This window comes from Phaethon lepturus, unplaced genomic scaffold (assembly GCF_000687285.1).
Source record: "Phaethon lepturus isolate BGI_N335 unplaced genomic scaffold, ASM68728v1 scaffold19318, whole genome shotgun sequence".
Taxonomy (NCBI): domain Eukaryota; kingdom Metazoa; phylum Chordata; class Aves; order Phaethontiformes; family Phaethontidae; genus Phaethon; species Phaethon lepturus.
The window spans coordinates 40369-59162 of NW_010557133.1; the positions used below are offsets into that span (position 1 = coordinate 40369).

Sequence of the window (18794 nt, forward strand, 5' to 3'; positions counted from 1 at the left end):
TCTGCAATTACCTTAAAATTTCTTCACTGATCACTCTGAGAAGACTGAGTTTTCTGTTAACCAGGTCTCTTCATCCTAAATCAAAAAATGGGAAGATGTGCAGCCTTGGACTGTCTTTTGGAAGACAATTTTGCTGTGAGATCTTGAGTACAAGCTCTTAGCTTCTTTTTGCCTCATATTCTCTCTGTGTAAGTTCAGAGTCGTATTTGCCTTCTTCGTAGGGTTGTTTTTATATTAGGGGCTCAACCTAGGAACTGTATGGATGTGGGGGATTCCACATGCTGCACTGAACAAGGGAGAAGATTCCTTTTTCCTAAGCTACTGCTACTAAGTCCACCTTGGCTTTAAAAACATCCCAGTAACACAAAAATGCCCACCGATTGTTCCCAGTTTGCAGTTCTGGTGTTTATTTTTAGCAGAAAATTATATTCTGATCACTTAATTGCTTAAAAAATAATAGCAGTGAATGGTTTAGGTACTACCGCTCTTGTGCATAGCAGCAAACTTGCCGAAATCCTATACTCTCCATATACAGTCCCTGGAAGACAGTGCTGTTACAGGCAATAGCACTTCCCTCTTACATTGCAAGTAGCCTGTTTTGCTCTCTGTTCCTAAGGCGCTGGGCAAGAGCTGCCTTGACATCGATCGAGCACAGGCTGGGGTAGTGAGGAAGGAAGGGCAGAGTATCAGTGGCTTTCTGAGAGGAGAATTTCGTCCCTAATGACAACGGCTGCTCCTAGGTTTAGCCAGATACGAGAAGTTTCCTTGCGCTGCGCATTTTTACGTGCAGTTTAGAGTGTTAACCACTGAAAAGTTAAGGAGAATAGACTGTTTGAGGTCCTGTTTTATTCTGGCTTGCATGATGTAAACCTCTGAAAATAATGGTTTACTATGTAAATGTTTCTATAGCTAATGTTAGGGTGATTAACTAATCTTTTTCTGAAAACTGTCTGGAAATCTGTTTTATTGAATACAGGACTATCACACAATTCAGCATAATTTTATTTTCCTGATTTGTTATAGGAAATGTTTTAAAATACAATCAGCATGATTTATATAAAATGATCTAGCTTTTCTGGTGAGAGATAATTGAGATCTAATCTGAATCCCTGACGAACCACAGCTTCCTGCATTGGCCTGTTGCTATGGGTAACATAAAGGGAGTAAAATAGAACTTCATACGAAATGCCTTTAAACTTTACTGGCATGTACAGGCATGGAACAGGGCTGAATTTTTTAGTTTAATCTTTGAGAAGCTGATGCGTTAAGGAAATGCTTTTTCCATATTAAGTGAAGATGAATTTAGGAAGAGTACTGTTAGGAAAAATAACTGCTGTTTCTTATGAAGAGCGGGTAAGTGATACGAATTATATTTAGCTAAGGCAAGGCATCATTGCGGTGAGAAATTAGAAGAGGCTATTGTTATTGGCAAGAAATTAGAGAAGAATGTTATCAGCTTCAGAATGCTTTTTGCTTAGCCTGTAAGCTTTTTTACTTTAAAGTATTTGAGTTAAAATTCCTTTGTAAATGCAAACATTGGGTTTTATTATTAGAGTAAAGGAAATCTAATTGTACCAACTAACATTCAGATTTTGAGATGTATTTATGAACTGTGCCCAATATGTATAAAGCTAAAAAATCAGTATGTTTATAATCTGTGCCTGTTTTTTACTTCTGTGCAATGTATTTTGTATATGCTTTCTGTACCATTACATCAATATCATATCTTTAGCTAAAACTGTATATATTTTGTATATATCTTTGTAAAAATAATCTTAGGGATGGATTTGACATTTAAGGCACTGTGTTTATATGTGATAAGAATGGTTTTATTTGGGCTAAAAAGTTGAACACTTATTTCTTAAAGGAATTCCAAGTATCACATCATTTACTGTTCATATGTTGTTTTTATAGATCCAAATATTTGACAAAAATAGTTAACCTTCAGAGAAAAACGTATTCAGTAAAATTATTGTACAGTAGTTGTACTGTGTTATTTTTCCTTGGGAATTCTTACATCTATCATACTTTTGTATTAACTATTATGAATGCACTTCTTTGGTGGCAGAGAATTGAAAAGACAAATTATGTAATAGACCTCCTTTAAGTGGTATTCTAAAGGGGCATCCTTCTCACAGAATTCTAAATAATGAAATTAATTGCAATAATATTTTGAAACGAGGATAAAAATACTACAATATTACTCTAATATTTAGGTGAGAAGTACATTTGAGATTATTTATTAGAAGGAAAATCTAGCAATAATTTATAAGTAATATGGCTTTTTTTTTTTAATGTTAGAACAGTGTATAACATATTTTGAGAAATGATCTCCCTCCCAGAGATCACTGGAGTTCATGGCATTTGCACAATGTTAATGCTGTAATGTATTTAAAAGGATGAAAATAGGTGTATGTAATGTAAGTCCTGGAGTAATGTGACTGAAGATCTAGGGACCTGATCATAATTCATACCTTGGCAAAAGGAGAAGTTGCTTCAGGTGATTTAATAAGGAGTTTGAAGAAAGCTAGATGCAAGCAGACAGTCGACTGAGTGATACGCTTTCCCTGAGCTAAGTGACAGAATGTTTGAAAGTTGGCTATTTGTATTCAGTCTGTAAATCTTCAGTGCTTCATCTCTCAAAGAACACAGCAAGTTTCCCAAACTTATTTTGTATGTTGAAATTGCATGAGAAAATCAGTTTAGAAGGTTAGTGGAGCTAGGTACGCTATTCCAAGCTGAAAGGCTTAATTAGAGGGGCTTCTGTAAAATATTGTGTAGTATAATATTGTACTAGGTAAGTCTGACAGATTCTGAAGGCAGCAGTCAGAGAATTCTTTGGATGGAGCAAAAAGTTGATGCTTGTATTGGAAGAAAGTGTGCTTTAGAAGGGACACACAGAGAGGTCATTTTTAATCCTTTTAAATCCTTTTTCTCTGAATCTTTCTGGATGCCCAAGAAAGAAATAGATGTTTCTGTTTAGTTTGTGATTTTGTTACTGTGAGGGTAGGAGAGAGGAATACTTTTTCACGCTGCTTACAGATTTCATCCCTCCGTATCTCAGAAGGAGTTGGAAATATGTATGTCTTTTTTGACTCAGGAAGGCACTCACCCACATTCTATTAGCACAGATGATTTCATATTGCTCCATTTTCTTGCGAAGGCCTGGCATTTCCTAGTATGTGTCATCTCCTGGTATCTCCATCTTTCCCGTTGTTCCTCTCAAGTACTTGAGTGTGACTTTGACTTGAATGACAAATTTTGAGAAAAAGGACATTTTTGTATTGTGTTACCTGGGTAGTCTGTACACGTGGATTTATTTGCTCAGTGTAATGTCTGGGATATGGGTAGGGTATTTTTGGGTTTTCTGCATCGTGTTTTTATAGCAGACTTTGACAGTACTTGGTTTCCTGGGACCTGACCCATGTAAATGGAACTAGGTGGGTCTTCTGGATAAGGGTTTCTGTCCACTGAAAGATGTCAACAGGATACTTTCATGCAGTGGTGCACACATCTAGTAGGTTATAGACCATGAAAGCTAAAAGGCTCTTTCAACCTTATGAATTATTCTCCTTTATGCCCTCTCTCTCTCCCTGTTTACCCTGCTGTTGGTGGGAGATACTATGTTGCCTGTTTCTATTCTGGAACAAAAAGTTTATGTACTCACAAAGTAGCTCTCTCCCTGCTGATTTTTGTAAGCTAATACTCTTTTGGATTTGTTGCAAGCAGATCCTGAACATGACATCAAAAAACTCATGGGCCCTTCTGGTGTTTCTACCTAGCAAAGAGAGATGATACAGAGAGAAATTTTACGTGTTTTCCCTTAATCAGAACTTTATGCTGTCTAATATGCTGAAGCATTTGCCAGCTTACAGAGACCTCAAACGTCTTTTATGGCGGATGATAACTGGGAGGCCACTGCTCAGCTTGCTGGCCCTGGCACCGAGCTCCTCACTTGGCTCACAGGGTTCAAGGTCTTGCCCTGAAGCCTAGGGAAGAGAGTTGCATCCTCCCCCTTTGCGGGGGGTGTGCCTGTGTGCCTCGGCTGCTAACCCAGCTAGATGAGCAAGCAGAGTTCCCGTGAAGAGCTATACTGGAAGACATTTTAGCTTTCCTAAACTAGATTTATTTTTTAAATTTTGGTAATTTGTTGCCATCAGACTCCTGGTATATACCATGTGATTTTTCCTAAACCAACTTGGAAGTCAGGGTAATTTGAAGAACTAATTTCAGTTCTTATCTGGTTGTGAAAGATTTGAGGGTTGACTACAATTAGATTTTATCTCTGGGTGATAGTTCATATGTACATTCACCAAATGAATACATGTATGTCCTGTCGTTCAGAATGAACTACTTAAATAATTCTTTTTTTAATCTTCACATTAGCCCTAACTGGCACAGGGTCATACCCTTCCTCGTCTTTCAGAAATGGCTATATACAGGAACTGTTCAGTTTTATAGCTTTTTTAATACATGTGTTTTTTAATAGGTAGTTCTTAGTACATATGTGGTGTTATATTTCATCAAATAATCAAACTTTATATGAATAGTAGATCAAATTTTGTCTTGAAGAGCCTCCAGTGGTGGTAAGCATGAGAGCTGAAGAATGAAAAACAGCCCCCAACATACAGTGATTTTTAAAAATGAGATCATCATAGTATTTAAAAAAATCTGGTCTTGCAACTTATGCCTTTGGACAAATCTAGACAAGTTTCAGCTGAACAGTTTAGAAGAGAAGCTGGTTTGTCTAAATTGTGGACTGCATGCGATTTCTGGCAGATTTATATTAAGATTTCTAAATACTCACAAACATGTTTTGAACATATTACTGTAAATTCTTACACAATAATTACAAACTTTAGTTTCTAGCTGGTTTTATTGAATTAAGTGGTCTTAGTTCAGTTACACAGATGAATTTAAAGTAATGGTCTTAAAATAAATTTTATTCTGTGATGTACAGAAGTAAACTGATAATGCTTAGAACATGCTGGCTAGTTTTAGTGACACTGTAATGTAAAAAACAACCCATACAGTTGGAAAATGGCGAAACCAAAGAGAAATTTGAAATGTCTTAGTAGCAGAGAAATAGGTGGTTGATAGTTAGATAAGAAATTCTGTTCTTTCTATGGGTACTAATTTTTAAAAAAATGTTTAAACATAATAATTATAAGGCCTTGTTTGGAGAGATTTTAGGATATTGATACATGTAATGGAGAATGCATTGGCCAAAGCATTTAAAATAAACACACAAAACCAACCAATGATGTGTAGAAAGCTCACTGCATTAACTTATGCTAAATGGACTGAGGTAAAACTGTATCTTATTGTGCATAGAACTTAATTAAGTGGTACTGTTACTGTAATGTTTGAGCTTTTCTATGAAATCACACCATTTTTCCTTTAAAATGTTATTTGACAATTGTTAACTCTCTAGTTTTTGAAAAAATTAATATTCTTTACTAAGATATTCTTTACTAAGGTACATAAAGTATCAGGAGAATCCCATTCATTTTACTTGATACCTTTCAAAAACATGGAGAATTATACTTGGTGTTTTAATCTAGATTCATGTAAGCTGCCAAAGTAAATGACCATACCTAAAATGTATGTATTTTGAAAGTATTTTATTTTTTTCTGTCTAATGTGTAAGCTGATACTATTACTTTACTTTGAGTCATCCTTTTCTTCATTCTTTGAGAAATGACGTTAAAATAGTTTATTCATCAGCTGTTCTGTACAATATGTGAATAAGACATTAGAAGCAATCATATTTATAATACTGAGTTCAGTAATGTAAATTACATTTCCTAAATTACAAACACGAATTGTTACAGATTCTGAAGGCAAAATATGCTTGCTAGACTTATGCGCAAAATAGAAGTAGAAAAGATGTCCTAAACCTCACTGAAGAACTGTACCCAAAATAGAAGTACTTTTTTGATACCTGATATCAAAAAAAAGTGACTGGCCTGGACACACTTTGATTATATTGTTATGCTTCACAGATTCAGAAACATTTATTTTTGTGTAGTTGAAACAAGAATTGCCATTTTTTTTTTGATCTTTTCCATGGAAGTTGTATTTGTGTTTATCTGAAGGAATGATATCAATAGAGACTAGTTTAGACTCTGAAAGTTCCAAAAGACGTGTATGTTAAAAACTAGATTAGGTCTGATCTGATGACGTCAGTGGTGAGGTCACAGCAGTTTATAACAAGTAATGTTCTTTGGATAGTGTTAACAGCATGAGATGAGATCCTGCAGTCAAATAAAAACGAGAAAGAAAGGAGAAGGTAGTATTCTTTTAAGGATTACTAAAGTTTTTTGTGGATTTTGAAAGGCAGAGGGAATGTTTGTTGCCAAGTCTGGAAAATACAGGCAAGCTATGGAGAGATAGCTTTTCTCTTGAGTTGTGTATATATGTACGTTTTTTTCTTCTGTGTGTTTTCAGTCTTGAAGAAATTGTAGGTATTACAGGGTATTCTTTCCTAGCTTTTTAAAGAGCAGTACAAAATAAGAGAGGTTCTTTTTAACTTAAAGTTACTTAAAGGTTCAAGGACACTTTATATGACCAAGAAAAGATTCCCAAAACTAAAATAACAATAACTTTTAATAGCCATTCAAAATCAATACAAACTTAAATCCAAAAATCATCTGTCCTTCCACTCTTTCACTCATCTGAGTGTCAAAGTGCAAGCACTGGAGTACGTGTTTGAGAAATGGTCACCTACCTGATTTTACAGAAATGTTAGCTGCGTTGAGGTGATCTGTGGTCAAAGGTGAGAAGTTTAGGGTAGATAAGCACATAAAATTCAATGTTTCACTAGAAGACTAATTGTCCTTGAAAATTTGATGTAAAATGCTAGTAGAGATGGTGAGGAGTTTTTACCTAGCTTATTGGAAACAGTCTTACATCCTTTTGCCTCCATGGAAGTCAGAAGTGATTGGCAGGGGAAGTTTTCAGAGTCACCTGACTGACAAAATACCTGAATTTTAATTTTGATTCCACATATTTCCAGATACTGCAGGAAAATAAAGTACATGAGATGTTTTCATTTTAAGTCTTTGCAGATCATTTTTAAGGTACCTACTTTCTCACATATACCAATTGATTGACTGTATTCATCTTAGAAGGGCCATTGGAATCAGTGTAGCTACTCACAGGAGGAAGTACTTTGTCCCGTAAACACTAGCGGGATCAAGTTCCAGGACAGTGGTTAAAAGGCCTGGGGTGAACTTTATGGTGGGGAGGAAACACCTGTGAGAAAGTAACAGCTGGTTTCTTTAGATTCTCCTCTCCCATGTTATCTGTTGTCAATAAGATGATAAAAGTAGCTAACACTTCAAATACTGTGTGAAGCTTGGAGATTTCTAATACTTATCATGAAACTTAAGTAACACTTATTTTTCTCTTTCTTATTGCAGTCAGCAACTGTTTCTGATGGAGGTAAGCTGAAGCTTGTTTTTACTTTTATGATGAAAAAGAATCAATTTTCTACATTAAGCAACATAATATGCAGTAAATAAGGTGATATATTACAAGATAGGAGTCCGAAGTGGTGCATGTATATGTGCTGTGTATGTGTTATTACTTTGCTCTTCTTTGACACAGTACAAGACAATTTTATTAAATAAAAAGGGGACAGACTGTTGCTTTAATTAGTGCAGTGAAATTGAAGAAATGTTTTGAATGGTAAGGATTTTTTTTTATATTACATGCACATGTAAATGCAAAATTGAACAGAAATACTGTTCACAAGACTCTATCATGTCCGAATTTCTGATTCCTTGCAAAACTAAAACTACAGTTGAGAGAAACACTACTGTTTTGGTCGGTTTTCTATACATTTCTATTTCTAAAATGTAGCCTATGTTATAGTGGGAAAAGTACGTATTTTTCCCCCAAATGTTACCTGTTTGATACAAAAATCAAGACAACGCACAGACCTTTTTTCCTTGTGGAAGTAGTTGAATTAAGGTCCGGGTGTTGAGGGATAAAAAATTTGATCTTTTGTAGCTAAAATGAAATGTACTTGTGTCTTGTCTCCACGAGGGTTCTTGTTCCATGTTAATAAATGTTATTTTGCTCTGTTGCCTATCCAAACTTGGAGATCCCTGTGATATTACTCATATGGTGGTCATTTCAAGCTTTTTATGCTTCCAGCTGAAAATTTGTTTTAAATATCTGACTTATTTTCAGTTGTTACAATATGACTTTTGTACTTCATTCCAATTCCGTAGGTAGTTGTGTTTTCACAATTAATTCTATATAGTTTTGGGAAGTCATGAAATCTAATGGCTATGTAGGTTGCAGAGGTGAAAGAACAGACAATAAGTTATAGGCATTTTTCTGCAGAATTGTACGATTTTTTTTTCAGCTAGTGTTGAAGATTTAACATGGACTCTCTCTTTTAAATGCCACTTAAGGGAGGGTGTAATTTATGTAAAAAGCGGTAGTCGAACTATACTGAGTAATATTAAATCAGTCCTTAAATACCTAGAAAGTGGATTGGAAAAATAAGAACCAGAGAGACTGTAACCAGAAAAAGTAAAATGAAATAAAATCCCAAGTAATTTCATTTAGAGCTGCATTGAGTAAAAAACTCTGATTCATGTCTGAATTACATTTTCAGGCTTTCACTTTTATTGAATATGTCACAGCACTGAAATTTTTCCCTTCTTCTCTAATCTCACTAATTCATTCATAGATCCACAGATTGGCACTTTTTAGGGCATGTCTAGATAGACACATTTGTACCAATATAACCTTTAGTATAGCAGTGCGTACTTCCTTTCCTAGACTAAATCTTAATATTAGTATTTGTACATATAACTAGATACTATACTATTGTTAAGCTTTAGTTTGGGAAGGGAAATTTATGTGTAAAAAGTAATTATTATGTGTTTATATACATCCCTTCAGTGTAATAGGAGGCATGACAGCTCTCTCTACATTTTCTTTCCAAGGGCAATGAAGCCTCATGTCATTCGGCTTTATTACATTAGCGCCCAGCACTGGAAACAGCCTACCCCTTCTTGCATTTATTTTACATGGTATCTCAGCTTGTGCAAGGCTGAGATGTTCTCATTAGCCAGAACTGTGCTCTTGGGCTTTGCAAGATAGGTAACATGTAAAAGATATAGGTACTTGAATTAGTTTTGTTTCCAGAGATGCTGACCAGTAGCAACTCTTAATTGTAATTGATTTGCTTAATGAATTGCAGACAATCAGAATGCAAACTGTAATAATGCTTAGATGCAAGATCACCGCTATAGATCGATTAATCTGCAGCACCTTTGCTCTAGGAGTAGCAGAAAGCGTTTTATGTTACTACAGCGAGCTGTAATTAGCAGATTACTCCTGCTTTGCATCTTGGAAACTGTCCACTCCTGCTGGCTGTGGGAACGGTGAGAGCGTCTACACGGCGTGCAGGTTGTGGCTGATGTTTTGAGCACCGTGCTGTCTGTATCATCACGGAGATGATCAATAGCCCCCAGCTAATGTCTGACTTTGGCTATTGATACCTAGATGGCACTTTACAAAGGGAAAACCTTAAGGTCAAAGGACATATAGCAGAAGTATGTCATCATTCATCACCCAGACAGACAGATGGTGAGGTGTCTGAGCTATTAAGAATCTCTAAGTCAGTTCTTACCTGCTCTTCCCTGCAGAGATTGGTTCCACAAAGCTGATGTCTATTATTTCCAAATACCTAAGTATAACAGATAGTGTATGCATGTCTTTTTCCTAACATATTGCTTTGCTGTAGTTTCTGCTGATTTTTGGTTTTAATATTCATCACCTGGAATGACTTTTCATAAGGAAAAGCATTCTTAAAGACTTCTTTGAAAGGAATCTCATGTTTACAATAAATAATGTAAAACTGTATTTTAAAAAGAAACTAAAGAAGGTAGAGCAAAAAATCCGCAATGAAATCCAAAATAAAACAAAACACTATTGTTTACACTATAAATACAGATGGATTATTTCCTCCAACAGGTATATGACTCGTTTTTCACTTACATTGACAGCACATGCTTGCTGTAGCTGTGTTCCACTCTAACATAAATAATTCACATTCCTTTAGCAGCAGTGGCAAAAGGTCTTTTCTTTAAATTATTTATGTAGCATTTTATAATGCTTTGTGTCAAGTATACTGTTGCTTTCCTCTGCTTGAAGCCATGTGGGTAAAGAATCAATTTGTTTAGAATGGTGTCAGAGGCTACCAGGAGTTTCTGGGGGGAAATGCATTAGCTTCCCTTATCTCAAAGTTGCAGAGGAACGATGTGCTGTACAGTGAGACTAATCTGCACCCAATGGGTTCCGGGACGTTACAGTTGAGCTTGGTATGGATTCAAAAGGATGGCTTTCAGTGAATAGCTTGAAGTATTTGATTAAGTGGCACCACAGTGGTTCTTATCAGCTTTACCCAGGTAACGTATTTAGTGATTAACTGGAATATCTCATTTATATCAATGTATACGTTCTGATGATTACAGGGAATATGTGGAGTTCTCACAATAATAAAAAGTATTAGTTGGCTGAAAAATATATATGGATTTTATGAACAACTGCATACAGAAGTATCCCTAATTAATTGCAGACTTATTGCTTTGTATTATTTAAATAAAAATTTTCAAAGTCATCTTATCTTGAATACTTTCAAGATTTAAGTTAGTTAAATGCATGCATTTTCTTACATAATGCTGTTTTTGTAAAATAAATAAAACCAAGACCCCCCACAGTATGTATAAAACCAAAAAGTGTAAAAGATTCGTTTTCTGCAGATTTTTATAAAACATTCTGTGTCAGTTCTCGATTTGAAGAAGGTAATAATTGAAACAGAATGAGTGTGCACAGAAAGCGGTGCTTCCTAGCTAGGTACGGTGGTTCTTGAACAGACCAGAAATCAATTTAAGTCCCTGGGATTCGGGATGCTTGAGTAAGGAGCCTCCTTTTGCAGGTAACGCAAGATGAGTCGGTGCTTCCGCACGGTAAAGAGAAAGGAAGGCAACCATTAGGAAACTCCACAACACTGCTAAGTCTTCCGAGCATCCAAATTGGGGTTTTCTTGGTAAACTCCTTTGGCATCCTGAGATTCCCAATAGCTCATCTTCCTTTTTTAAACACTTAACAAGAAGGAGGAGGCCACTTTGCGCAACAGCCTTGCGGTTTGAGGGTGGGAATCGGGACTCTGTTTCCTCTAATGATCGTCACAGAGTGCTCATTAGATGAAATATGTGGCTCGTTGGCAAGTTAAATTCCTGCTTTCCAAGGTGGGCTGTGTGTACCTAGGAATGCACGAGCTGTGAGAGTCGGGAAACCTGACACTGAAGTCTTACATTGGAAACGTTCCTCTGCAAGGGGAGTGGAGCGGGAGTTACAGCTTACAGTCTTCATTTAAGTGTGATTTGGATAAATTGTGTACTAGCATTATAGTTGGTGTTTTTTTTTTCTTCTCATCTGACCTTTCTTTTTCTCTGATTCTAAATGGTATACCTGCACTAGGCTGTAACTGTTTTAATTGCAACTGTTGATACAAGTGGTAAAAGAAACTAGAATAAGCAAGCCACTTCTGGGAGACAGCCTTGTTCTGTATTGTTTTCAGGTTGACAAGTACCCCAGCAGAAATCTGCACAGATTTTAAAAGCAAACTGACTTCATTTTTTTTTAAGTGTCAGGATTAAGTATGAATTCAAATAGTTCTTTCTGACAAAAATCTGAATTAGCTAAATAAAATCCACAGGAAGAGAGAGTTTACTGTGAATGAGTATTCCCTTAATGCTGCTTTAACACTTTGGAGGACCTGCGCCAGTAGCTCCCAAAGGTGCAGTCTTATTTTGGTTCCTTTGTTTTCGTGGGGCCTCCAGAGTCGGCAGCGTTATCGCAGGAACGAGAACCCGGTGTGGTTTATAGCAAAGGAACTCTGATGAGCTGGAGCGAGCAGCTACTAGCAGTCGAAGGGAGTTAGCAATCACGCACTGGTGTAAACACCCAGAGACTCCCATCGCAGTTCGGCCTTCCCGCCTGCCCTGGGGAAACTGGGCAGCCGCCACTGGGAGGGAGGAGGGCGAAGCTGACCTGCTAATGACTGCCGTGCCGCCCGTTTTGCAAGCCCTTCTGGGTCCTAAGGCGCTGCGACTTGTGGGTTTGGAGTTGAGCAGTTTGTGTGGCTACTCCCTAATTTCCCTCTGTCAGCCAGGTAGGTTTAAGCAGTTTGGTATGTGGGATGAGTGCAGCTTTCGTCATTCATCACTGGGGAAGGCTGGGGATTGAACCCTCTAGCAGTGAAGCGGTAGCTGAAACTGTTCCAGATATATCAAGAAGTGGGTGTCTATTTATATCCTGGACTGTAAAATAAAACTTATCCACCTGCAGAGTTAAAGCAAAATACTTCAGATAATAAATGTAGATACAATTCTCTTCAGCTTCACATTAGCTTCTTTCACAATAGTTTCACTGTGGTGACAGGTATTCTCTAATGAAGCTAACAGTTGACTTGGTTGTGCTCTTTCATATGTCTTAAAGGCAAAAGTGAACAAATATTCCTTATAAGACATTTGGGCATTATTTGCTGAGTATTTTGAATTAGCTTTGATTAACAGGATGATTAGGCAGAGAGAAGTATTTGTATATGTGGTGCATAGTTACAGTCCTTAAATATTATCCTTGTTGAAAATACAAAGTTACATTTTCATTCCTCCCTAATCTAATTCTTTATCTTTGTCTTATTTTGTCTTATCTTTGCCTACAGAAATTTGCCATAGTTAACTGTTACATCTTAGTAAATATTTCTAAGCTACAGAATACATTTAAAAATGAAATTTCAAAACTATTTTTTTTAATTTTTCTTACCTTTATAGCTATCTTTATAACTTTTTCCTATAACTATCTTTGAATGGTCCTTTTTTTCAAAAGGACTTCCAAGGAGGAACAGTAATGTTTTGTAACACAGAGTTTGGAAATGCAAAGTGCTTTGAAATATATATGACAGAAAAGGAGACCTTGAGAGATCTTATAAAGTAGTAATTTTAGTGAAATTACTCCTTGATTTATTAAGACCAGGTGATTTACTGAGGAAAATAAACAACAATAAAACTGTCCCTGTGAAGAATAGGCCATTTCTTACTGCTTGTGAATTCAATTTTCTCAATCAGTTGACATTTATAGTAAGCTGTCTATTTGCTTTTCCATTTGGCATAGAATTATTGAAGATACCTATTCTATTTTCTCACATCTATTACTGCTAATTTTTCAAAGAATTGAATATCTTTCTTTTATCCTTTCATCACAGAATTGTTCAGTTTGGCATCTCTCTAGTGCAACCTCTCCTGCTCAAAGCAGGGTCCGTTATGAGATCAGACGAGGTAGCTCAGGGTTTTATTTAGTTGTGTCTTCACAATTAATTAAACCTCAGATCACCTCTGGAAGTGGGGATCTGTGAGTACTGCTATACCAATTTTACATTCGTCTAAACCGAGCTGGAGAGAGCAGTGATAGAACCCTGTTGTATACAGTTCCCTCTTTTACTTAAAGCAGCCATTTCTTTTACCTTTCCACTTCTGTGAACAAGTGGTCACTTCGTTATGAATTCTTTGTGCATACTCTGTTTATTGATACGTGCCAAAGATGATCTGGGGTTAATACGTGAAATTGTTACAGTCACGCTGCTACGCAAGGTCGTGTTTTCCTGAATTCTTTATGGATTCTTTTTAATTTGTCTTGTAGAACCCAAAAGAAATTCCTGTTTTTTTGAGATGCAAAGAAACCGATCATTTCTCCACTTAAGGTTCCCAACTGCACTATGTTGCTCACGTCTGGGAAGGGAGTTGCAGATCCCTGGTTTTGTCAGAAACCCTCATAAATTTAGGATCTTTGGTTCAATACCTCTACTTTCCACAGATGAGGAAGATATCCATTACTAGCTCACTTTCCTTAGTATTTTCCTCAGTTGACTTCTTTCCTAAATTCTCATCTTTTAACAGGAATCTCTCATTTCTGTGAAACATACCAGAGCCCCTCTCTACAGATTTAAGAGGATATGAAATTTTGCAATCTCCTATCACTAAATAGGTTTTTGCCCACTTTCTGGTGAACAGTGGGTTCTTAAAGGTCTACCTTCCTTGGTTAATCTTATGAAGGATTGCAGTCTGTGGGGTGAGGAATGCGAGCAGAAAATTTTGTCCGAACTATTTATTTTGTTGAGCAAGAAGAGAGATTGCCTTTTGTGCCTGCTCCTTTTGCTTCTGTCAGGAAGGATTGTTGTTAAGACACTAATTTAATTTACTTTGCAGTGGAACAGAAGAAAATTGAGAGGTGATTGGGGTTGCTTTTTCTATGCAGGTGCTCCTAATAAAAGTGAGGAGGGATATTTTGAAGTCTGCACTACTGTCAGCTTGAGCAAGAGGTGTGATGAATCAAATAAGCAATGCTGAAGAGTAAAAGTGAATAATATGTTATTGACAAATTTGTTCATATTTTTTTTTTTTTTAACAGAGCTGAATAGTACTGATTTAAAAGACTGCATCAGTGAAAATAGCCTCAGTAGCAATGCTAGTCTTCCCAGCGTACAGAGCTGCCGACGACTTCGGGAAAGAAGAGTTGCAAGCTGGGCTGTTTCATTTGAGCGTCTTCTTCAGGATCCTGTTGGTGTTAAATATTTTTCAGTAAGTTTTGAGGGACAATAAGAGGTTTTTCAAAATAACTGACATTGCTGCGATAGTTTTTCTGTATTCTTTTTTCTTTCTTTACACTATCCTTACATAGGACAAGAGAGAGCAGTTCATTGTTATGCAGTTGTTATCTGAGCATCTTTCTAAGTTTAGACTGGTTCACAGTTGAATAGTTTATAGTAATACACATAGTTCATAGTAATAGTAATAGTTCATAGTAATACACATACTGCCATGTGTTTCTGAATAGCAAAATTTTCAGGTAAAAGTGCAGGCTATACTTTGCTTTGTATCTGAACATTTAGAAAGCTTCCCCATTTTATAAAACAATTACATATGGTTATATTTGTATCTGTAACCTTTGAAAAAAGAAAGAGGCAGTAGGTTCAGTAGTTTCCTAAGAATTGGTAATCTGTTCACATTTGCCTCCTGAAACGTTGGAAGCCATGTAGAACATTTTTTTCGATAATACAGTGGTTTATCTTCTTGCAAAAGGTTTTTAGAAATACATTTTGGAAGCAATCAAGGCAACTAACAGCACCGGTTAAAGCTGCAGCTTGTACGAGTAGTGCTAAGTATTTGCAAAGCATAAATTAAGCTGCTTCACAGCACACTTATGAAGTTGTATCATCTCTTTTATGTGTAAGGAAATAGAGGTTTACACACTTTTGCATTGTTGCACTGAAGGTCTCTTTCTGATTCTGAATCACAAGGACATTTTGTGCTGCTCAAATAATTTTCGCAAACAGGACATTAAGAAACCTGTGGTATAAGAGATGTAGATTATTGGAATCTGCAGTAACAGGCTCCCTTTACTTGATACAAAAATACATTAAAATATCAAATGATAAATAAGCAGACTTACATCTTAAATGGTGTGGGGACCCAAAAAACCATGTTAACAGTAAACAATAAAGACCTGTTTGAGGAAACAGAGAAGATGAAAGCAAAATAATATATCTTGGATATTATTTTCCCTGTCTTTCCATTTTTCTTAGAGTAGCCTAAGAGTTATCAGCATTTCTGCTGAGATACTGAGACTTCTTCTCAGATCGAAAGAAAAATTACAATTTTGATCTGATGTTAGAATCCACTTGAAAAATTATATAGTTTGTGAGTGTGCTACTGAAAGGTTAGTTGTCTTTTCTTGTTACTTACAAGCCACCAGTAAACTTACCTATGTATGCTTAAGAGTGTGTCGTGGTTTAACCCCAGCCAGCAACTAAGCCCCATGCAGCCGCTCGCTCCCTCCCTCACGGTGGAACAGGGGACAGATGGGAAGAGTAAAAGTGAGGAAATTCATGGTTTGAGATAAAGACAGTTCAATAGGTAAAGCAAAAGCCACGCACACAAGCAAAGCAACACAAGGAATTCATTCCCCACTCCCCATGGGCAGGCGGGGGTTCAGCCATCCCCAGGGAAGCAGGGCTCCGTCACGCATAATGGTTTCTTGGGAAGACAGACGCCATAACTCCGAACGTCCCTCCACACCTTCCTCCTTCTTCGTCCCAGCTTTATATACTGAGCATGACATTGTATGGTATGGAATATCCCTTTGGCCAGCCTGGGTCAGCTGTCCTGGCTGTGTCCCCTCCGAGCTCCCCGTGCACCCCCAGCCTGCTTGCTGGCAGCCAAAACTCAAAACATCAGCACGTTATCAACAGTTTCTCATCCCACATCCAAAACATAGCCTCACACTAGCTTCTATGAAGAAAATTAACTCTACCCTGGCTGAAACCAGGACAGAGTGTAAGCCTTGGAGTCTGACAGAAAGAAAGCAGAGTCATGGTGCCTAAAAAAAATGCCTTTTCAAATGATAGGTTAACATTCCTTCAAAGGGAAGCTTAGAAAGCCTACAGACTGAGGAGGAGTCACCTACAACTAGCCAAAAGATACAAATTTCTGCCAGTATTCAAGAACGTTGGAGCATCAGCATTTAATTTACGATTGCGTAGTAAGCATCTTGGTGCATTTGAGATTCAGCATGCATAGGCCTTTCCTGAGGACAGCTTTGTCACAGAGCAGGAATTACTCTCTCAGAAGAGATTTTGCATGTTTTGCAAATACTCATATTTTGCATAGTAGGCTGCTGATTAGAGCAGTCATCCAGGAAGTAAGAGACCTGATTGCAAGTTCCCTCCTTAAGTGGTGCAGACCAACATCTCCAGCTTGCCAGCCGTGTGTGACGACTGCGAGGCTACGTGATGTTCCAACGGGGGCACCACTCAGTCTTCCTGACGGAGCTGCATTGCTGTACAGCCAGCTGTGCCCAGATCTTGTGGCCAGAAAGCAAGCAAGCAGGAGATCGACTATGGATTCGTAGTGAAGACGCTGAGTGGGGAAGTAGGCAGTTGGGTTCCAGTTCCTGCTCGCTAATTTGATTCTCTTTTAATCTGCAATTACATGTAAAATACAGAAGTGTCCCCTGACTACTCTCTGGATTGTCTTTTATACATTTGGTGTCTCAGGTTAGGTATCTGAAGAACTTCTAGTTTAAATTGAGAGCTTGCTGGTGAATTTTATTGTAGTTTATCCCAATTGCTTTCTTACAGTTGGACTCCCTAACCTCTACGTAAATCTTAAAAGAACAAATAAAGTTAAGTTTTAAGTATTTTTGTGAAGATTCCTCTTAGACTGCTTTCTGAAACTGCCTTGTATTTTAAGGAAGCTTGAGTGATACCAGTGTGACATTTGAGTGAAGGTTGTGGCTTGTGGGCTAACTTAAAATAAAATTCCCAATTAAACACTGATACCTAAAGTATGAACAAGCATTGTTTCAATTACCTGAGTGCCTAAATAATTTTTTTAGACAACAGAGGAGTTGTGGGGTTTTTTTAATACCCCCCCTGCCCCGGCTACAATGCTTTCAAGAAACATATGCTGAGAGAATATTAAATTATAGAGATTTGAATCAGGGATAGTTTGTGGTTGTACAATTTCACAACTGAATGAGGTCCCAATCTTCATTTGGACTTTTGGATGCTAATAAATGTCCTGGTTATTGTGTATTGTACTGGGATTTTTTTTTTTCCTTCTAAGAATGTATTTTCCAAGGAGAACCCACATCAGCAAGCAGTGATAAAAGATTTTTTTGTAGTTGTCATGTGATGCAGAAAGATGCCGTAATGAATACAGAATTGATTATGGGTGCTGTTTGACAAACATCTAGTCTATTATACTAGTAGAACTGCAATTAAAGACAGACAGTTTACAGTGTTATTTTAAATCTAGTTATAAATAATTTAAACGTTTATTAAAAGTTTACTCACTAGTTTGTACACTACTTAACATGAAGTTGCAAACATTGTCTTTGTACATGCAAACGATTTCATTGTAACTTGACGAATTCTCCTCAATTGTATACATTTAAAAAGAAATGAGAAAGAGGAGAAGCACTAGGCATATAGTGGACCTGCACTGATTTTTACTTCAGAAGAAAACTGGACTGTGAGACATACTGAAATGCTACCTGTATGCAAGCTTGTCACACATTATAAATGTGTTGTTTGAAATGGCAAGTAACTCCCTTTCTTTGAGTCATTTATTTATTTGTTTATTTTTCCCTTAGGAATTTCTACGGAAAGAATTTAGTGAAGAAAATATTTTATTTTGGCAGGCCTGTGAATATTTTAACCATGTACCCGCACATGATAAAAAAGAGGTAAGTCAGTGTTGTATTTTGATACATGGTGTTGCTTACTAAAAATTGTTACTTCTTCAAGATTATTGAAATTATTGGAGCTGTGCTTGGTCTTTGTACCGTGACTTCACTAAAATAATGTTTGAGCCTCAATCTAATTTTCTCAAACCCTTGAGAGTACTGTCCCAAGTTTAAGATGTTGGATATATTTAGACTGCAGTGAGGTGCAGAGGTAGCTCTGTAAAAATGAGGTAAGGTATACTGGATGTTGAAAAATGGCTAGCTGCAGTAGCCCAGTGCAAGGGAGTGCAGAAAAAGTTAATTTATCGTATCAAGGGGAGGTGAAAATTAGCCTCTGTTGTGCTCTTTCAGCTAGCCTGCCTCCACTAGCCAAGAGAATGTGTTTGTATGTAACTTAGGTATATCTGCTGCTGTAAGCATAGTCATCTTTGTATCTTTGTTCACAAATTATGAGAATCCGC

General features: G+C 36.9%; 1 protein-coding gene across 1 annotated transcript in view; it reads left to right on the top strand.

Annotated features, from left to right (window-relative positions):
• RGS12 (regulator of G-protein signaling 12) overlaps positions 1–18794 on the top strand; it is an 85782-nt gene that overhangs the window by 34253 nt on the left and 32735 nt on the right. Inside the window, exons 3-5 of the mRNA XM_010292696.1 lie at positions 7425–7446; positions 14497–14666; positions 18241–18333. Of these exons, the coding sequence (XP_010290998.1) occupies positions 7425–7446; positions 14497–14666; positions 18241–18333 (285 nt within the window). The remainder of the gene's footprint in view (positions 1–7424; positions 7447–14496; positions 14667–18240; positions 18334–18794) is intronic.